The sequence below is a fragment of the Oncorhynchus kisutch genome, linkage group LG12 (assembly GCF_002021735.2).
Source record: "Oncorhynchus kisutch isolate 150728-3 linkage group LG12, Okis_V2, whole genome shotgun sequence".
Lineage (NCBI taxonomy): Eukaryota > Metazoa > Chordata > Actinopteri > Salmoniformes > Salmonidae > Oncorhynchus > Oncorhynchus kisutch.
In genome coordinates, this window is record NC_034185.2 from 48,428,412 (window position 1) to 48,449,474 (window position 21,063).

Below are 21,063 nucleotides of genomic sequence, written 5' to 3' on the forward strand. Positions count from 1 at the left end.
TGTGTGGGTAGAGACCCGTGAGTGGCATATAGTGCAGATAGTCAGTGCAGATAGACCGTGGGTGAGGATGGCCAGCTATTTTCTAGCTGTTCAAAAGTCTCAGTGCCTGGAGTCACCATTATATTCAATGAACCTGATATATACACATACTTACATAACATTTTATGCAATAATCTTTTTTTCTGATAATTCCTACAAAATCTCATGTTGTTGTGAATGAATTCATTGATGTTATCTCCAAATAGGACTGCTCAAGTGAACACACACACACACACACACACACACACACACACACACACACACACACACACACACACACACACACACACACACACACACACACACACACACACACACACACAGGGACCACAACAACTTCCATCTACTCCTCTCTTCACCATACGGAGCAGCACCTAGACCAAACCCTTAACCTACCCTTTACCCTAAACCGGGTTTGTATCCTAACCCCAATCCCGCCCCTTACCCTAAACCGGGTTCGTATCCAAATCCCAACCCTACCCTCCCCATACATCACTATTTGCCTTCTTTGAGCCCACCCCTGTCTTTATTCATGTTTTGTATAGTCTGATGTTTTGTTTTGACTCCTACTTTGTTCTTTTTCTTTTCATTTCATTTCTATAACTGTGAAGTGACTTTGGGTCCTTGAAAAGCACCAAGTCCCATGCATTATCATCTACCTGAGCTTTGAAATTCCCACAATGATTAGAACATTCATATTTCAGAACAATGTCCACAACCTTTCCATGTAATGCCAAATACTGTAGAGACATTTCTGTAGTGAGTGAAGAATGTCCTCCAGTTCTTTCTCATACTGCTTTATGGAGTCCATTATTTTAACACTCATTGTAATACTATTGCAATCACATTACTTTCTTTCTCATGTTTATAGCTATGGCCATCCAACGTGCTTTCAAATGTATAGGTATTATAAAAAAAAATGTAAACACCACCAATTGGGTGATATTCTAGGTACCTTAAGCAGAACATTATCCTCTCAGAACAGAAATTCTGTGACTGTTGGCACATCAACACAACGTGATCCTCCAAATGAGATTTTATAAGATCAAGGTACACATCCATTTAGTGTTGTGTGGGTGTGTGCGTGGTGATGAGTGTGCATTTGTGTGTGTTTATATGTGTGCTGGTGTCAGTGTGTGTGCAGGAGTGTCAGTGTAGGCGTATGTGACTGTGTGGGTAGAGACCCGTGAGTGGCAAGTAGTCAGTGCAGATAGACAGTGGGTCAGGCTGGGCAGCTATTGCCTAGTTTTTCAAAAGTCTCAGTGCCTGGAGTTATTGGCTGTTCAGTGCTTGGGGATAGAAGCTGTCTCGGAGCCTGTTGGTCCGAGACCCAATGGTAACGCCTATATGATCCATGAATCAGTCCAAAACACAAGTCCAAGAGGCAAACCTTTTGATTAAAAAAATAAATAAATAATAATAATAATAATAATAAAAAGACATAAAACAGCTTTTGATTGATTGCGACCAAGGTGGGTTTAAGAAAATTGTTGGAAGGCATAGCATATTTGGGGTAACATAAACCTATAGCAATATGATTTTACTAGGATACTGCCTCACTTTTAATAATAGTTTTCACTCTATAAGCCAATATGTAATTTATAGGCTATAGTGTATTGCATTGTAACCAATGGTGTGGGTAGAGTAGAACGTGTGGCTGGGCATATAGACCCAAATCCCCCATGAAATAACACCATATATAGATTCTACAGATACCAGTGAAGAGTCCTAATCCCACTTTTACTTCGGCACGTAGAATAGTTCTCTATAAACCAATATGTATTTCATATACAGTGTTGCATTGGGGGCATTTATTTGACCTTGTTTTAAAACCCAAATGAAATGACTTAATTATGAACACATGAGTTATTCTTGATTATTGTTTAGACAATTATTGGCCATATATCATGAATAAGTACAGGTTACGGGCTCTTTTATACTATTACGTGGGGAACTTTTATTTATTTGGAATATTTTCGAAATTCCGTGACCCAGAAGTACTTTTTTAGTGTTGCGGACACTTTCTTTTGGATTAGCAAATTGTAGCTACACCAACAACAGAAATACAACAATTCATAAATGTATTGAGCAACAAACATCTTCATACGGATTATAACTACCAGTTCAATCAAACATAAAACGCAGACCGCAATTTGTGACTGGATTAAGGCGAATTAAGGACGAAGAGAGACAAATATAGCTACTAGCTAACGTAGCGTCAGCCTGTTAACGCAAAGGCTAAGCAGCAAACTGACATGAATTCTCTCGTCGGCTATGGCGTGTCCTCTGATTCTGACAGCGATGGGGATATTGTAAACAACAAGAAGTAAGTTACAATTCAGGAATACAATTTAGAAAACCTTTGTTTGTGGAAGATTAATTGAACAGATAGACGTGTGTTTCATAGAGCTCGCCAGTTTGTAGTCCTAAAACCCGGAAATTAGTTACCTGGTTCGTTCAGCAATTCCTATGGGGAAAGAATAGGGTTTGGGGATAAATGCAGAAAATAAGGTCTGAGGTTAACACGGGTTTAGGAGATCTTATATGTTTTGTTCTATGAGATAATATCGGTTAGTTTGATTTAATTTAACCTTTATTTTATCAGGAAGTCATATTGAGACCAAGCTCTCTTTTACAGATGAGCCCTGAATTGCACAAATGACAGAAAATACACACATCAACATATAAACTTCAAAAAAACAAGCAGAAAGAAAAACACGGTCATAAAAAACAAACACATTGTTTTGTACTAAGGTCTTCAATCAGCTCTCTGAATTGTGCTAGACACAACACATTTAAGAACATTTGGAATACTGTTCAACAAAACTATAATTTTATTTAACCAGGTAAGTTGACTGAGAACGCGTTCTCATTTGCAACAACGACCTGGGGAATAGTTACAGGGGAGGGATGAATGAGCCAATTGCAAACTGGGGATTATTAGGTGACCAGATTGGAAATTTAGCCAGGACACCGGGGTTAACACAACTACTCTTACGATAAGTGCCATGGGATATTTAATGACCTCATAGGGTCAGGACACTCGTTTAACATTCCATCTGAAAGACGGCACCCTACACAGGGCAGTGTCCCCAATCAATGCCTTGGGGCATTGGGATATTTTTTTAGACCAGAGGAAAGAGTGCCTCCTACTGGCCCTCCAACACCACTTCCAGCAGCATCTGGTCTCCCATCCAGGAACTGACCAGTACCAACCCTGCTTAGCTTCAGAAGCAAGCCAGCAGTGGTATGCAGGGTGATATGGTATGCAGCTGAGTTACACAACTGATTTACATAACTCAGAGTCCCAAGGAATTTCCAGTTAGCCATCCCTGAGACCCAGTGTGGTAACTTGTATGTCTACAGTTGAGTAAAGAAATTGGGTACAGTGGGACTTATTGTAAAATAGCTTTATGAATGAAAACATAGCAATCTATCAACCTACGTGGCATAAAAGAGGGCCGACCAACTTTCTGGTAGAGAATGCAGTGATGAGTCCTACAATTGTTGGTCATAATTAATGTGCTACGACAAACTGCATCTAACGGATTTAGTGACGTGGCCGCTGTGTTCCTAGTATAGAGGATGCTGCCATAGTCTAGGGCTGATAGGAACGTGGACTGAATAATCCGTTTTCTACTCCTTAGCGAGAGGCAGCAACTTCTTCTATCGAAGAAGCTCATTTTTATTCTCAGCTTCTTAACTAACTTGGCAATGTGCTTTTTAAAAGACAGCTTTTCATCTATTCAGATGCACAGACATTTGTAAGCAGGGACACGATCAATATGGACACCATCCAAAAGTACACATGCTTAGATCATGCGCTCTAGAGAACAACGTATACTTAGTTTTACCTGCATTCAGTACTCATTTCAGGTCAATAAAGTTTTTCTATAATACAATGATGGCAGACTGTAGTTCAAATAGAGCCTGCTCAACTGTGGGGGCAATAGAGTACCTAACAGTATCATTGGCATATCAGGTTGCAATTTAATGTAAACAGTAAAAAGTACAGGACCCAAAATTGAACATCCAGGAGACCTGATTTAACACCATCAGTAGATACACATTGAGTTCTATCTGTCAAGTCATTTTTTTAAATAGCTTCAGTTACTGGTCTATGCCAATTGAGGAAAGCCTCTGAATTAGCAGTGAGTGATCAACTGTATCGAAAGCCCTTGACAGGTCAATGAAGAGGTCATCTCAATGTTGCTTTTTACCCATACAGTTAACCGCTAAAATATTTGAATCCTTTATTAATTCTCAGCTAAGATCTTTCTTATCTTTGAAATGTATTCTAAATGTACACTACCGGTTAGAAGTTTTAGAACACCTACTCATATTTATTTATCTTGCTCCTTTGCACCCCAGTATCTCTACTTGGACATGTGTATGTATGTATGTGTGTGTGTGTGTATATATTGTGTGTGTGTATATATTGTGTGTGTGTGTGTGTATATATATTTTATTTTTATATATATATTCTGCACATCTACCATTCCAGTGTTTAATTGCTATATTGTAATTATTTCACCACCATGGCCTATTTATTGCCTTACCTCCCTTATCCTACCCCAGTTGCACATACTGTGTATAGACTTTTTCTACTGTATTATTGACTGTATGTTTGTTTATTCCATGTGTAACTCTGTGTTGTTGTATGTGTCGAACTGCTTTGCTTTATCTTGGCCAGGTCGCAATTGCAAATGAGAACTTGTTTTCAACTAGCCTACCTGGTTAAATAAAGGTGAAAAAAAATCAAGTTTATTTTATTTTATTTGAACTATTTTCTACATTGTAGAATAATAGTGAAGACATCAAAACTATGAAATAACACATATGGAACCATAAAATATTTTATATTTGAGATTCTTCAAATAGCCACCCTTTGCCTTGATGACAGCTTTGCACACTTCTGGCATTCTCTCAACCAGCTTCATGAGGTAGTCACCTGGAATGCATTTCAAATAACAGGTGTACCTTATAAAAGTTACTTTGTGGAATTTCTTTCCTTAATGCGTTCGAGCCAATCAGTTGTGTTGTGACAAGGTAGGGGGGTATACATAAGATAGCCCTATTTGGTAAAAGACCAAGTCCATATTATGACAGGGACAGCTCAAATAAGCTAAGAGAAGCTCAAATAAGCTAAGAGAAACGACAGTCCATCATTACTTTAAGACATGAAGATCAGTCTATTCCCGGAAAATGTCAAGAACTTTAAAAGTTTCTTCAAGTGCAGTCGCAAAAACCATCAAGCTCTATGATGAATCTGGCTCTCATGAGGACTGCCACAGGAAAGGCAGACCCAGAGTTACCTCTGCTGCAGAGGATAAGTTCATTAGAGGTACCAGCCTCATAAATTGCAGCCCAAATAAATGCTTCACAGAGTTAAAGTAACAAACACATCTCAACATCAACTGTTCAGAGGAGACTGTGTGAATCAGGCCTTCATGGTCGAATTGCTGCAAAGAAACCACTACTAAAGGACACTAATAATAAGAAGAGACTTGCCAAGAAACACAAGCAATGGACATTAGACTGGTGAAAATGTGTCCTTTGGTTTGGAATCCAAGTATGAGATTTTTGGTTCCAACCGGCGTGTCTTTGAGAGACACTGTGTGGGTGAATGGATGATCTCAGCATGTGTATTCCCCACCGTGAAGCATGGAGGAGGAGGTGTTATGGTGTGGGGGTGCTTTGCTGGTGACTCTGTGATTTATTTAGAATTCAAGGCACACTTAACCAGCATGGCTACCACAGCATTCTGCAGCAATTACGCCATTCCATCTGGTTTGGACTATAATTTGTTTTTCAACAGGACAATGACCCGACACACCTCCAGGCTGTTTAAGGGCTATTTTACAGAGAAGGATGATGGAGTGCTGCATCAGATGACCTGGCCTCCACATTCCCCCCAATCTCAACCAAATTGAGATGGTTTGGGATAATTCGGATCGCAGAGTGAAGGACAAGAGGGCAACAAGTGCTCAGCATTTGTGGGAACTCCTTCAAGACTGTAGGAAAAGCATTCCAGGTGAAGCTGGTTGAGAGAATGCCAAGAGTGTGCAAATCTGTCATCAAGTCAAAGGGTGGCTAAATCTCAAATATATAATATATTGATTTGCTTAACACTTTTTGGTTACTACATGATTCCATATGTGTTATTTCATAGTTATAGATGTCTTCACTATTATTCTACAATGTAGAAAATAGTAAAAATAAAGAAAAACCCTTGAATGAGTAGGTGTTCTAAAACCTTTGACTGGTAGTGTACATCAGTCAGGTTTTAAACCATCCCTAGTTATAAATGATGCTAGGCAAGAAAGTTTATATCTTTGAAATGTATTCTAAATGTACATCAGTCGGGTTTTAAATCAGGTCAACCCTAGTTATAAATTATGCTAGGCAAGAAAGTTTAGAAATAGGCAGATACTTATTTAAGTCAAAAGGGTCACCTTCCAAACCTTGGGGATAGTGCCAGATATAATCATCAGGTATAGGTATATAATCGTCAGCCCTAGTGGATTTTTTTTTACATCAATCTTAAGCAAGGCACATCGCAGATAGTGAATTGTTGGAATGAAAACAAATATTCACTAGAAGTTGACAGGTTAATCGTCGAGTCAGCTAGAGGCTGGCAGAGGGAAAAGCAGTCAATTGACTGACCAGGGTCAATTAAACAACTGTTTCTCTCAAATAAAAAGCCTGCTGAGATGATACAATTATAATTAAAAGCATCACTTATCCCATTCTTCCCAGTTACGATGACAGAGTCAGACAGAACTCGCTTAGGCAGGGAAGAAGAAGAATTGTTACGCTTCAGTGCATTTACTGTTTTTCCCAAATTTTGAAGGATCAACAGCCGAGTCAGAGATGGAGCTTAAAAGGGAGCTTGATTTAGCTTTTAGCTTTTAGCTTTTTTTCCCCTTGCTTTAGCCCAGGCCCGATTTCTTATCTGAATGAGTTCAGATAGATCTAACCTTTGGTTTTCTTCGGAGCTATCTTTGACTCTAAATGGTTTTTAAAGGGGGTGTGTTTATTTGTCAGAGGAATGCATATAGAGGATACATTTTCTAGAGCCAATTCTGGGTCAGGAATACAGGGGACAGTGGCTAAATCAGAGGAGAACATGTTATGTAAAACCCCTTTAGGGGAGAACTTATTTAAAAAAATGTTAATTAAACAATGATTAGTATTTTGCTGTTTCTGATCTCTAATGCATACTCCACTAGTCAAATATTAGTTAACGTTACCTTTATGAATTATGACGCCTTTGTGCTTTATGCTTGTTTTGATTACATAAATGTTTCAAAATGGACAAAAAGTGACGTTAGCTGATGAAGATTATGTCAAAACGTACAAGATCTCCCTAAGCCTGTGTTTACCACAGACCTTATTTTCGGCAGTTAACCAGAAACCCTCCAAAAACTCCATTCATTTTCCCATGGGCTTTGTCCAATGAACCATGAGTTGGTGCCTACAAAAAGATGCCATTACTATTGTTCTCTATGGAGAGGAGTGTTGTGATTGGTCTTGCTATTCAAACCAGATATGATTTCCTCTTCCAGTCAAATTAAATATTTCCAGATTGAGAAGTCCTTGAAATCTTTTTTGGGATAACACTACAGCTAGTATACCAGTCCATTTATGCATGTTTTGTCTTTGAAGGACTGAGAGCAAGGTGGATGGAGAGACCCAGAAGAAGGGCCGCAATTTCCTCCTAGAGTCCGGGTCAGCCTCCAGTGAGTCGGACTGTGACTCCAACCCAGAGGAAGAGGTGAACCCCATATCCCAACTACAACCAAAACGCCCTTCCTGTATGGGACCCCCCTCAGAGTCCCGGACCCCTCTCCTCCCCGCACCCACTAGCTCCCTCTCCCACAAACTCCCCCCTCCCCCCCTCGGGGCCTATTCCAAGAGTGGCGTATTCGCCAACCCCTTCAAGGCTCAAGCCGACCAAAAGCTCAACGTCTTGCAGAAGCATGTCCCTCTCACAGTGCAGGCCCGGCCCTCCCAGATAGGGGGCAAGAGGATGTGTGTGGCGTACAGGAAGGACGGACGCTGCAGGTTCGGGATTAAATGCAAGTTTGCCCACGACAGCGATCTCCAGAGCTCCATCATTCCCAATGACTATGACCCCCCTGAGGATGACGCTCCCGGATCGCAGCAAGCTGACCCCAACGCAGGAGGCTCTTCATACATGGGTCGCCAGAACTTTCATCACAACCAGGGAGGAGACCCTGAAGAGGAGGAGGGTCAGCAGTCTAGGAAGAGGAGAGTAGGGCTGAGTAACACCCTAGTGCCTCCTAAAAGGGCGTTGAAGAATTATGCAATGCAGAGGAAGAGAGAACAGGTCAATTTGAACTGAGCGACTTGCACAGGAATACTGTCAGCAGCAATACACTGTGTTTGTGTGTGTGTGTGTGTGTGTGTGTGTGTGTGTGTGTATACGCTCACATTGTTTTAGTGTGTGACAAGAGAAAATGGGAACGTGTTCCAATTTTGGACCATTATTCTGCACTCATTTACTCCCCCCCCCATGGATGTAAAAGGAATGGACTGGTGTAAAATATGGTTTAAACTTCTCCCTACCCATGCTTACGAGTGAGCAAGTGCAAACTAATCAGACTACAGCCAGAGAGTATTCTATACACCACTTGTCAGTATGCAAGATAGGATAACTATACCACACTTCCAAACCTCTGTTCAGTCCAGTACATATACTTCAGATTGGTAGTTTGTACATGGGGTTTTTGTAGTTTCATTGAAAACGTATTTATTTTGGAAGAACCTGTCCATTGGAAATATAAGCTACATTTTATCATTGTCAAATAAATGCGTTAAATGTTTGTTATTTGTGTTTGTGATCACTTAATGATAAATGGACATAGGAACTGGAGATACCAATAAAGTTATGGATCAAGATTAGGAAAATATAATCATTAATTTTGCTTGATTAGAGAAAGATTGAAAGGAGAGGCAGCACAGGGTTACTTTTTTTGATCAGTTGCAACACACTCCGGCATCAGTCACAATGTAAGCACACACACTCAGCTCCTGCTTTTTGGGATGGATCTATTTTTAGCCCCACCACACCGGCGATTGATGCTTCTCCAGCCAAAAACTGCAATGAAAGCCAAGATCGAACGGATCAGACAGCGGGCTCTGATGCTGAGGCAAGCCCGACTGGCTAGCGGACTATTGGCAGGAGAGGGGGGTGGCACCTCGGCTAGTCACAATAAACAGTTTTTTTTTTTTTACTTACTAGGGCACCTTGGCTGACTGACTCCTAGCACTCTGCATTGGTCGTAAGTTGCTCTTGATAAGAGCGTCTGCTAAATGACAAAAATATCACATGTAAATGTACTAGTAGTGTAGACAGTTTTGAGTTAGCCTGGGCGCCAAGGAGTCCAGAGAAAACAGGGAGGTGCAGAAGCGCTTCAACACACAAAGGTCACAGGTCAGTAACACTTTAAAAAATAAAAGTTTATTTTTTATCAACGTGAATTAAATACGGCGATTGAGACAGACAATAGAACTACTGTGTTCTGATCCTCACTCAGACACACGGCCAAGTAAGTCACCTAATATAGATCAAACCTACCAGCTCCAGTGGATTGTGGAAAGCGGGTGATGCAGTTTTGTTTCATTATTGATTTAAAAGATAAACCTGCACACTGAGCTTGCCAGTATCACTTATGTTTATTCCGCTTACTTATTTATATTCAATGTTTCAGATTGTTATTTACTCTGTTGTGAACCTGAGCTGTGTCGTGCAGTGAGGAGCAGCGTGTGGACAAAGGACACCAGTGCTCACTAGCATGACTACGGCCCTGAGGAACTAGTGGTTGAAGAGGAGGATCTCTACAGGAAGGTAGAGGACACGAACTGACCTATGAGCAGATGAAGCTTAGTGTCCTTTAACCCTTATCCCGGGGCCCCACAGGGTGTTTTTTTTTTTTTTTGGACCACTGGTTGACCCCGGACACATAAACTGAGATTCAAATAACTTACCATGTACTTGACACAATTCCTTGTAGCTGAAGCAAGATCTTCCTGAAATCTTGTACATGCCATACACAATGTGGCCACAAGAGGGCAGGCATGCATGAACAATACTCCATGTTGTGCTGCTCAGAAGCTGGGGATAGCTATCGTACTATTAAATATCAATTTGATAATTTCCCTTTTATATTGACAATTTGTAAGATAATGTAGCATGTAGAAGGATCTATGTATGAAATAAATATTTTTCCATCATTTGATGTTTTTGCAATAAAATGTATATTTAGTTGGATTACTGTGGACGGATTAAACCAGGATAAAATATGGAGTGGACTGTGGAAGATCCGAAAGCGGTTGGCATTGATGTCAATTCCGATTGAGCCGACATATGCAGCATTTACTTTTAATGTGATTTCCATGACGTCTGTAACATTGCCCATAAACTGTCCGTCTCTGAGCGAGTTCCTCTGCCCAGGCTTTGCCGATGCATGCCCGATCTATAGGCCTGATTCAATCAGATCAAGTGATCGCGAACACCCACTTAGCTGGTATTTTGGCGGCGTTGGAGGTATAACTGCGTTAGAGCTGTCAAATCAGTAAGCACACACCCATCCCACTCGCATTAGATGTTCAGAATGAGAAAGTGTAGGCTATATAGAAATAATGACACTCCAAAACCTCCAAAACCACCACTATAAGGGTGTTGGCTAGGGCAGATCTGATAGTTTTGTTTCTAACAGTAGGGCTTAGATTCTGTCTGCTTTCGGTTCTTTGCTTGCCATGGAAAATTGAGGACCGTAAGTGTTGTGATACTAGTATCATGAGGATGGTGGGAGGTGGGGCTCATTGTAATGGCTGGAATGGAAACTATGGAACAGAGACAAACACACTAAACATGGGAACGTGTTTGACTCGGTTCCATCGATTCCACTCCAGCCATTACAATGAGCCAGTCCTTCTATAGCTCCTTCCACCAGCCTCTTCTGATAAATGCTAAACACACAAACACAGAAGGCCAGTTGATGGGTATAGATGGCTACATCACTTTATGTACAAAGGCAACAACTCACACAACTGCCCTGATGCGGGTAGATCTAAAAAGCTACCAAAAGTGACTATAAATACATATCTGTGATCCTATATATTTCAAATGGTGCCACAATACATTAGGAGGGACATCGCTAGACCTCTCATTTTTTTACTGTCTTTCCCAGTTTCCCCTAACCTCGAAATCCAGACTGAATCACCTTATGTTGTTTCACTTTCCTAATTAGTGATCATAAAGTGAAACAGCTGAATTCAGTTTGAATTTCCAGGCTAGCCCCCCCCCCCCCACCGACTACTCTAGATAAGTACATGTTGCATGTGCACTTCTGTGGCATCGGTCAAGACATCCCCCTCCACCACTCCGTCCCCCTCTCCGCCCCCTTCCCAAACGACCTCTCCCTCCCCTACAGTCTCACACTGTTGAAGGGTGTTAGCGGAAGGAGAGGAGGCAGAGAGAACAGAATCGTCCAGAGCGTAGCTTTCGCTACAACCCACAGTGGTTGGGTCCTGAAGCTGGATGTCCTGGGTTTGGGGCGGAGGTTGAAGTTGGACCTGGGCCAAGAGAGGGAGGTTGGCGGTAGAAATATGGGAGCTACTCTGGAGGGTTTGGAGTTGCTGGGGGGTGGCTAACAAGGGGATCTGCTGGAGATGTGTCTGCGACCCGTCGACGGTCTGGAAGGTCATGTGGAGAATCTGTGGCTGCTGATTCTGCTGCTGATAAGACTGCAGGGTCATTTGCTGGAGCTGCTGGGGCTGATGCTGCTGGGTCACTACCGAGCCGGAATGAAGGGCCAGTTGCTGCATCTGGGCCTGCTGCTGCTGCGACTGCTGCTGCTGTGGGGAAGTGGCCGCCACCTGCTGAACAAAATGAAGGGGCATCTGGAGCTGGAGGGTGTGGTGGGTCTGCTGCTGCTGGGTGTCGGAGGGCGACGGGGGGTCGATGGGGGACAGGGCGATGGTCAGGGGCATCTGCATGGCGTGGAGGCCCTGGTCCTGACTCACTACTACCACCTGGTGGCTCATCTGACCCATCTGAGCTACCTGTTGCCCCATGTGGGTCATTTGTTCACCCACTTGGGTCACCTGCTTGGCGGGCTCCAGTCGTACCAGCTCCCCCTGGTTCCCGACACAACCCACTCCCGAGGCCTCCAGCAGGGAGGCAGGGGTAGTGATGAGGGCCCCTGCGTTGGCCGCCAGGGCCTCTGCGATGAGCACCTCCGGGTGGCTCTTGGCCTTGTGGGCGACCACGCTGTCCTTCTTCTCAAACTTCTTGTTGCAGATGGAGCAGGAGAACTGGTAGGTGGCATCCGCGTCGTGCTTCTTCATGTGCCAGTTGAGGGAGGCCTTCTGGCGGCAGGTGAAGCCACAGATCTCACATCTACAGGAAGTGAGAGGGAGTGATGTAGAACGTAAAAGAGAAGGGAGGGGGGGGTGCAGACAGGTGCAACATTTAAATAAATGGATGGAATGAATTAACAGCCAGGCAAACAAATAAACGAGGTTGGAGATGGAAACTCACTGCAGTGGTTTCTCTCCGGTGTGGATCATGCGGTGCACAGCCAGGTTGTGGGAGCTCTTGAAGGCGCGGGCGCAGAACTCGCAGATGTAGTCCCTCTGGTCTGAGAGGGGGAGCAGAGAGAGTTAGCAGTAGCTCATCACAGAAAACAATGACAGGTCAAGCGCTGCTTCTGTGATTGCATGTAATACTGTACTTGTGTGTGCATGTAAATGTTTAGTGAGGATAGTTAGCATTCAGTGTGTCTGTATGTGGATCTCTACGTGTGTGTGTGTTTACCGGTGTGGTGCTTGGCATGGCGAAGTAGCTGTTTCTGCAGCCTGAAGAGTCTTCCGCAGGATGGGTGAGGACATACAAACTTCTTCTTCAAAAGGTGCTGGTACTTAATATGGTGCTGGGAATTACAGGAAAAAGAGAGTCAGCGAGAGAGACGAAGGATGGGGAAAAAAGCTTAATACTATTCACCTACGTTGGGGTCAATTCCATTTCAACAGCCAATTCAGGAAGTGAAAGTGAAATTCAATTGCATGCATTGAAAAAAAAAAAATCTTAATTGAAATCGACCCCAACCCTGTTCATGCACAACTCAATCTCAGAATAGCTTGTGAGCTTTGTCGTCGCTATGGCGACCACTACAGTTGCTATGGCAGACCTGCAGGTAGCGAGGGTGAGCCAGGACTGTTCCACACCCCTCCATCTCACAGCGCACGTACTGCACCGGTGGCTTCTTCCTGTGGGGGTGGGACATGACAGAACTGTCAATCATCATGTATGTCAGAGGTGAGGGTTCAGCTTTTATACATATGATTTCACTAATGTTTTGTTAGTTGACTAGAGAAAATAAAGAGTATTGTTGCAGTTAAACAGTAATGTCAAGTTTACCTTCTTTTCGGGAGCCGGGGACTTTTATCATCTTTCCTTCGCCTGCCTCTCCTGAGGGAAATAGAGAGAATAAAAGAAGTTGGAGAACTCTATTCAAGCAAAGAGTGAAATCAAGAGACCAAACCAATGCCAGATCCAATTCCCAAAGTGACAGAAGTCTACCCTTGCACACCCTTCCTTTGAAGTCTGAAATTGCACACTCTCCGTTACGGATTTAACAATGGTGGAAACGCCAGCCACTTCCAATGCTTTTAAATACATGATGGGGAGAGTGCAGGTGCACACTTTGGGAGAAGGTTGGAGAATCGGGGAGGGGGGGGGGGAGACATACTTTCTGGGCAAATCCCCCTCTCCGAACTCGTTCTCCAGCTTCACGTCTGTGCCCTCTATCTTGATTCCTGGCTCCTTCTCTTTTTTCTCTTTCTGTCTCGGAGGGGGTTTGCGCCGTGGTTTGGGGGCATCCCTAAGAGACGGAGGATCCATTTGGAAGGTCAACAGACAGGTCACATGGGTAAAACGCGCACAAAACACACGCAAACATTTATATCCATACCGATTCACACAAAGGGAATAATACGTTGGAGCTGACATGCACACACACACGTGCACACAATCCCAAAGGGAAAGCATTACGACACACATACACACCTAGTAGTCTCAGCCTCCGGGTTGTAGCTCTGGTCGTTGAGGTCATCTCTGAAGGGAATGTCATCATCACTGCTGATTTCCCCACTGTAACACAAGCACAGTGCTCAAACCCATAGCCGTACACACACATCCACTTGCTAAACATGTACAGTTGAAGTCGGAAGTTTACATAAACTAGTTTTAATGACTCCAACATAAGTGTTTCAACCACTCCACACATTTCTTGTTAACAAACTATAGATTTTGGCAAATCGGTTTGGACATCTTTGTGCATGACACAAGTAACTTTTCCAACAATTGTTTCCAGACAGATTATTTAACTTATAATTCACTGTATCACAGTTCCAGTGGGTCAGAAGTTTACATACACTAAGTTGACTGTGCCTTTAAACAGTTTGGAAAAATCCCAGAAAATGATGTCATGGCTTTAGAAGCTTCTGATAGGCTAATTGACATAATTTGAGTCAATTGGAGGTGTACCTGTGGATGTATTTCAAGGTCTACCTTCAAACTCAGTGCCTCTTTGCCTTGACATCATGGGAAAATCTAAAGAAATCAGCCAAGACATCAGAAGAAAAATGGTAGACCTCCACAAGTCTGGTTCATCCTTGGGAGCAATTTCCAAATGCCTGAAGGTATCACATTAATCTGTACAAACAAAAGTACGCAAGTATAAACTCCATGAGACCATGCAACCCCCATACCGCTCAGGAAGAAGACACGAAAACAGGTTCAAAAGTATCTATATCCACAGGAAAATGAGTCCTAAAATCGACCTAACCCGAAAGGCTGCTCAACAAGGAAGAAGCCACTGTTCAAAAACTGCCATAAAAAAGCCAGACTACGGTTTGCAACTGCACATGGGGACAAAGATTGTACATTTTGAAGAAATGTCCTCTGGTCTGATGAAACAACAATAGAACTGTTTGGCCATAATGACCATTGTTATGTTTGGAGGACAAAGGGGGGGGGGGGGGGGGGGGGGGGGGGGGCTGCAAGCCGAAGAACAACACCATCCCAACCATGAAGCACGTGGGTGGCAGCATCATGTTGTGGGGGTGCTTTGCTGCAGGAGGGACTGGTGCACTTCACAAAATAGATGGCATCATGTAGATGGAAAATTATGTGGCTATATTGAAGCAACATCTCAAGACATCAGTTAAAGCTAGGTCGCAAATGGGCCTTCCAAATGGACAATGACCCCAAGCATACTTCCAAAGTTGTGGCAAAATGGCTTACGGACAGCAAAGTCAAGGTATTGGAGTGGCCATCACAAAGCCCTGACCTCAATCCTATAGAACATTTGTGGGCAGAACTGAAAAAGCATGTGCCTACAAACCTGACTCAGTTACACCAGCTCTGTCAGGAGGAATGGGCCAAAATTCACCCAACTCATTGTGGGAAGCTTGTGGAAGGCTACCCGAAACGTTTGACCCAAGTTAAACAATTTAAAGGCAATGCTACCAAATACTAATTGAGTGCATGTAAACTTCCGACTCACTGGGAATGTGATGAAAGAAAAAAAGCAGAAATAATTCTCTCAACTATTTTTCTGATATTTCACATTCTTAAAATAAAGTGGTGATCCTAACTGATCTAAGACAGGGAATTCTTTACTTGGATTAAATGTCAGGAATTGTGAAACTGAGTTTAAATGTATTTGGCAAAGGTGTATGTAAAACTTCCAACTTCAACTGTATGTGGACCATTGATTATTGCCTATACTGATCCACACACACTGCTGTCTCGCCAACATTACCTCTGAGACTGTGGCTGGAAGCTGAAGTCTTTAGGGTCATCTTGGAAAGGAGACTCATCTTCTCCTCCCAAGAGAACATCTTCCTCATTCTCCTCTTTTTTCTCACTGAGGCGAGAGGAGTCCGTGTTACTACGGCAGCACAGAGACAGACCCAAGCCTCTTTCGAACACACACACACACACACACACACACACACACACACTTCCAGCCATGAGATGAGTAAGAATGCTGTTTGTTTATTCACCTCAACTAACCGGTGCCCCTGCACATTGACTCTGTACTGGTATCCCCCTGCAATTAGTCTCGCTATTGTTATTTTACTGCTGCTCTTTAATTTAATTTCTTATTCGTATTTTTTAAACTGCATTGTTGGTTAGGGGCTCGTAAGTAAGCACTTCACTGTAAGGTCCATCTATACCTGCTGTATATGGCGCATGTGACTAATAAAATTGGATTTGGAATGCATGTGTATACTCACATCCTAACTGTCTTCTTTGCAACTACCTTTGCTTCCACCTCCACTGAAGAAAAAAACAACAACATTATCACACAATGCCAATACAACAATCACAATTTGATTGGGCTTTTTCAGGATGAAACATTCCCCTCTGTCTCGGGAACGGCCCAACCCCCACAGAGTTGATGTAACCGACCAGAAAAGAAAAAAATTATCTAACCCCAGGTGTCCATGCAACCCAAGACGTTCTTAGCCCACTCAGTTTAATCCCAAACACAATTTAGCTGGTTGGTGTGCCTACCGGTTGGGTTGTCGGTGCCAGGCTCACTCTTGCACACAGGCTTGGCGGACCCCCTGGTACCCCGGGCAGAAGGGGCCTTGGCACTCGTCTGAGCATTCTGTGAGTGAGGGTGGACTGGAAAGGGCAAAGTGAGTGCCATCATACACACCTTTGAATTGGAATACTAATTCAAGGTGTCTCTTACTAGTCTTGTTACTGTAGCCACATATCTTTGTCTAGTTTATCAGGCAATGTATGAGGGTGGTCACCTACCTTGAACATCGGTGGGTTTCCTTGGGTGCCCTGAGCTGCGGAGAAAGAGTTATCAAAATAGTGATAACTTCCCGGCTGACTTTCTGTTAATCCAGCTATGTACAATATGACATAATCATGAGTTGCTGTCATTCAAGACTGCTTACATACAGGTTGCAACTTGACAAAACCGCTCACACCGGGAATGAGAGGACAGGTAAAGAACATTAGACATTAAAACCAGGTATTACCCCTCCCTCTTCCTCCTCCCTTTTTAAAGGAACTGTGCTGGAATACGTACATGTCAGGGTATACAATTAGCAGCTATGCATACAACCGGTTTTATGACCGTAAAATGTTGACAAGCAAACTTGGCTGGCTAACAATTTCCCAGGCATGTAAAGATGTTACGTTTATAGCAGAGGACACCGCTATATTGCAATTTATGGTGTACTAAAGGCGTATACGAACGTACTCATGAGCTTGACTACGGTCATCCCCGACCTCTCCGGTACTCTCTGTTGAAGCTGCGGAGGAGGCATTTTTCCTGGATCGTGGACAAGCAGCCTTCCTCCGGCGGTTTACGGCTTTGTCAGCGCTTGATTCTTCTGCATGGTCACTCTTCTCGCTCTGCAACCAAGCTGGTAGTGTTCGTGTAGACCGGTCCCGTAACACTCGTCCAGAACTCGGAGTGCCTGGTGTTGCTCCATTCGTACACGGCGAAGGAGAAACCCCCTTCTTCCGGCCAACTCCTCGGCCTCTCGAAGTCCTGCGCGGGGTGACCGCTGCACTCGAGGCTGGGGATTGTACCGTGGCCTTGTCATCCTCGGGCTCATCCCTTTTATTGTTTTCGCCTATTTGGGTGATTTGCGGCTCCATCACCGCGTGTTCCCGGTTCTTAACCTTTTTTCCCGGAACGTATTTATTACTTTCTCTGATACTGTACTGACAGTAAACAAATGATTACATTTGATATCACATCGATCAAAACGCTTGGATTGCTAGCTAAAGGCCGTAATCCGACTGTGACATAATTCACAGAATTCGGGCCTAGTCCGCAAATTATAAGCGTTATTGATCAATAATAAAAACTTTCCTTAATTCCTACTATAATAATAAACCAATATCCATTTTTAAAGAACCAGACACTATTTTTGCATTCTTAAAGCTATAGTAAACCTAACTATTTGCACGGGCCATGTCGCGTTACCACTTTGTTGCGTCTCCTTTAAGCCAAAATAAAACCAAGGTTAAATGCATAAGCAACATACTGTTCAGCAGATGCACACGTTCGCAGCATCATCACCCAACCATATAAGTACAGACCACATAGCACGTGTTGGTCCCATCCCAGTTGTTTACAGATCAGTGAAATTGAACGCGCAGGAGCTGTGCAAAGAATCTGCGCGCACAGACAGCCCTCTGGTCATGGGAAATGTAGGCCGAGTGCAAAAATCACACATGCTATTTTATCTGATTTTATGTTGAATGTAAAGTCTAACAAAGTACAGTGAATGTAAGAGTAAATTGTGTTATCCAGTCCTTTCTTTGTAAATTATACAATGTTTTGTTATTTTAGGTTTGACAGTTTTTTTGCCACTAGATGGCAGTGTAGCCTTAAAATGGGATGACTGTTCTAAAATGACTGGGTAGCAGACGGGCGCTGTTCGGAAGCCACTACCAACAATCTCTCACAGTCTCACGTCAGAATTAGACATTCATCATGTTTATCAAACATCACATTTCAAAGTGTTTAAGGTTAAGTTGAGGCATTAACGCCGAAATCTTAAGGTTAGGCATTTCCCCCCGAATTCAAAATCTAAAACAACTTTCTATTGCTGGTTTCAGACTTGTAACCTTTGGAATCAGAGGCAGATGCTTACTGTTGCCCACAGTGTTTAGTTTCCAGGTTCCATGTAAAAAAAAATAGCTTCTTACCAAAGAGCAATTTCTCAAGCAAGAATTTTGCTAGGACTATCTGGAAGTGGTTTGAGTGGGGAGAGGAAAACTAAAAACTAGCTATTATTGGCAGAGGGGTATGGAACTCTCTTTCTTATTGGTCTATTAACTAATTTACCACCTGGTGATGTCACCAGGCAGGCCAAACTCCATCTGACCAAAACAGGATGTAATTTCAGGCAGTCTTGTCAAACAGCTTTTCCACTAGAGGGCATTATCATCATTTTCACAATTTCGCAGTATTATTCCAACCTCATAGTGTGTAAATACAAAACACAGGCATTTTTGACTGCAATGTGTCTTTAACATGGATTTTCACATAAAATATATTAATTTAATTATATATTGAACAATAACAAAACATTTAAAAAAATCAATATATTGAGAAGAGTACATAAAACTTAACATAGACAGGGGTATTACACGTCAAAAAGAAAATGCACTTTTGTCAAAAGGTTTTATGGTATGTACTGCTTTTTTGTTTTGACATTTCCTCATCATTCAAAATAATGTTTCAGTTGTACCTTAAACAGTTGGGTCAAAATAAAACATCATTTCAGAATCTTCCAAAGAAACATTAAAAGTGGTTTGCCTTAATATAAACTATTCTAAATCGATCCAAAATCTTCTGAAATGAGAGCTGACATGCAACTGTTGAAGTGCTAGATAAATGACTTAATAGCACCACTGGGTTGCAGTGTTGACCACCATTTTTATCACTATGCAGCTTTGGTAACCGGTCGGGAGAGAGACACCTGTATGATGCTCTTCACGTTTATATATTTCACAGCCACTTGGTGGCATGTAAATACAATGAAATACAATATACCATTTTTTGGAGTGGCACACTACATGCAGCTGAGTCTGTGCTGCTCCAGCCTCTTAATGTGTGTGGGCAGGGGCTGATTGGGACAAGAATTTGTCCCTGACATTTTATCCACACAAGCCCACATCATTGTGCACGCCGCTAACTTTAACATGTTTTATGAGGTTGAAGAACACATTGGGAGAGATCTTAGACCATTCCTCCATAAATAATATTTTCATATCCTTCATCTGCAATTATGGACTGCCCTCTTTAACAGGGATGGACATAGTGATTTGGAGGCCCCAGGCAGAGGCCAGTCTGAGGCCCCCCTTCCTAATAAAAATAAATAAATGGTTTTATAGTAAATACATGTCATTTAACTGTAAAAATGTATTACCTTTGAATGTGCCATGAACACTACCAGTCATTATGTTTCCATCTGATTGTCAAACAAATCGCTTCGCATGTTCATCCCAAAAATTCCAGCACTGTGCACCTGCCAGCTTTCCATCAATTCGCAAGTGGCTAATACTATCTCACCGGAGAAAGCATCTGAGCGAGCAAAACAGCGCCCCTCTGTCTCACTATATGTAGGTTTTGGGGGCCTCGAGCGGAGCATGGGGGATCCTCAAACAGAGAAATTATGCTCAGCTCACGAACAAGGCCCCTCGATGATGTGAGGCATGAGGCAATTGCCTCTTCTGCCTAATCTTAAATCCACCATTGCTCTTCAATTTCAACCACAGGTTTTCAATGGGGTTGAAGTCTGGAGACTTCAATGGCCATTACAAAATGTTGATTTTGTGGTCAATTAACCATTTTTTTTGTGGATTTTGATTTGTGCTTGTTGTTATCGTCTTGCTGGAAGATCCGTACTGTCACAGATTTACACACATCAAATTACGAATTGGCCTGAGACCACATTGACCTTAAGTATTAATTAGTATTACAGGGCTCCAGACTAACATTTTCCCCTGATATTACTGGTGCTGCTAACTTTTACAGTTGGTGGCACCAGCCCATGATTTGGTCAGACCCAAATCACGATTTGGAATCCTCTTATAAAGTCATTCATAGTGCTTTATTAAGAACTATAATAAATAGACTACTGAATAAAGAAATGTGTTTTCATCTCACATGTCCAAGCAGTAATGCCTGATTCAAGATATTTTGATGTGCCATCTAAGTCAGTGATTGAATTTGTAATGCATTTTGGGTTGACAATTAGGCTATAGCTGCTATATTTTAATGTCAAAATAGGACTCCAGAATTTCCAGCAATTGCATTTTTAAATGTTATACGATCAGAGCACATTTTTCTATCTAGCGCATAGGGGGAGAGGAGAGTGGCTTGCTCATCACAGCGGCAGGCTCCAGCCAGGACACAGGAACAGGGCAGACACTTTCATTAC

General features: G+C 42.6%; 2 protein-coding genes across 2 annotated transcripts; one reads left to right on the forward strand and one right to left on the reverse strand.

Moving 5' to 3' along the window:
• Window positions 1-2,025: 2,025 nt before the first annotated feature.
• On the forward strand, window positions 2,026-8,888 carry LOC109900355 (uncharacterized). The gene is made up of 2 exons (XM_020496051.2): window positions 2,026-2,365; window positions 7,708-8,888. Exons 1-2 carry the CDS (start codon window positions 2,295-2,297, stop codon window positions 8,405-8,407), a joined length of 771 nt encoding a protein of 256 aa, XP_020351640.1. The 5' UTR covers window positions 2,026-2,294; the 3' UTR covers window positions 8,408-8,888.
• Window positions 8,889-11,063: 2,175 nt separating this feature from the next.
• On the reverse strand, window positions 11,064-18,870 carry LOC109901101 (E3 ubiquitin-protein ligase ZFP91). Its single transcript, XM_020497130.2, has 12 exons — window positions 17,361-18,870; window positions 16,907-16,941; window positions 16,655-16,768; window positions 16,375-16,417; window positions 15,897-16,001; window positions 14,138-14,221; window positions 13,821-13,952; window positions 13,490-13,540; window positions 13,260-13,338; window positions 12,887-13,001; window positions 12,611-12,710; window positions 11,064-12,469 (listed from the first exon to the last, which is right to left on the reverse strand). Exons 1-12 carry the CDS (start codon window positions 17,762-17,764, stop codon window positions 11,389-11,391), a joined length of 2,343 nt encoding a protein of 780 aa, XP_020352719.1. The 5' UTR covers window positions 17,765-18,870; the 3' UTR covers window positions 11,064-11,388.
• Window positions 18,871-21,063: the final 2,193 nt, after the last annotated feature.

Coding starts and splice junctions, on each gene's coding strand:
- LOC109900355 (XM_020496051.2), top strand. CDS start 2,295: ATGAATTCTCTCGTCGGCTATGGCGTGTCCTCTGATTCTGACAGCGAT. Junction 2,366..7,707: donor GATATTGTAAACAACAAGAA/GTAAGTTACAAT, acceptor TTGTCTTTGAAG/GACTGAGAGCAAGGTGGATG.
- LOC109901101 (XM_020497130.2), bottom strand. CDS start 17,764: ATGGAGCCGCAAATCACCCAAATAGGCGAAAACAATAAAAGGGATGAG. Junction 13,541..13,820: donor GAGGGGGATTTGCCCAGAAA/GTATGTCTCCCC, acceptor TATTTCCCTCAG/GAGAGGCAGGCGAAGGAAAG. Junction 12,711..12,886: donor CCATGCCAAGCACCACACCG/GTAAACACACAC, acceptor TCCCCCTCTCAG/ACCAGAGGGACTACATCTGC.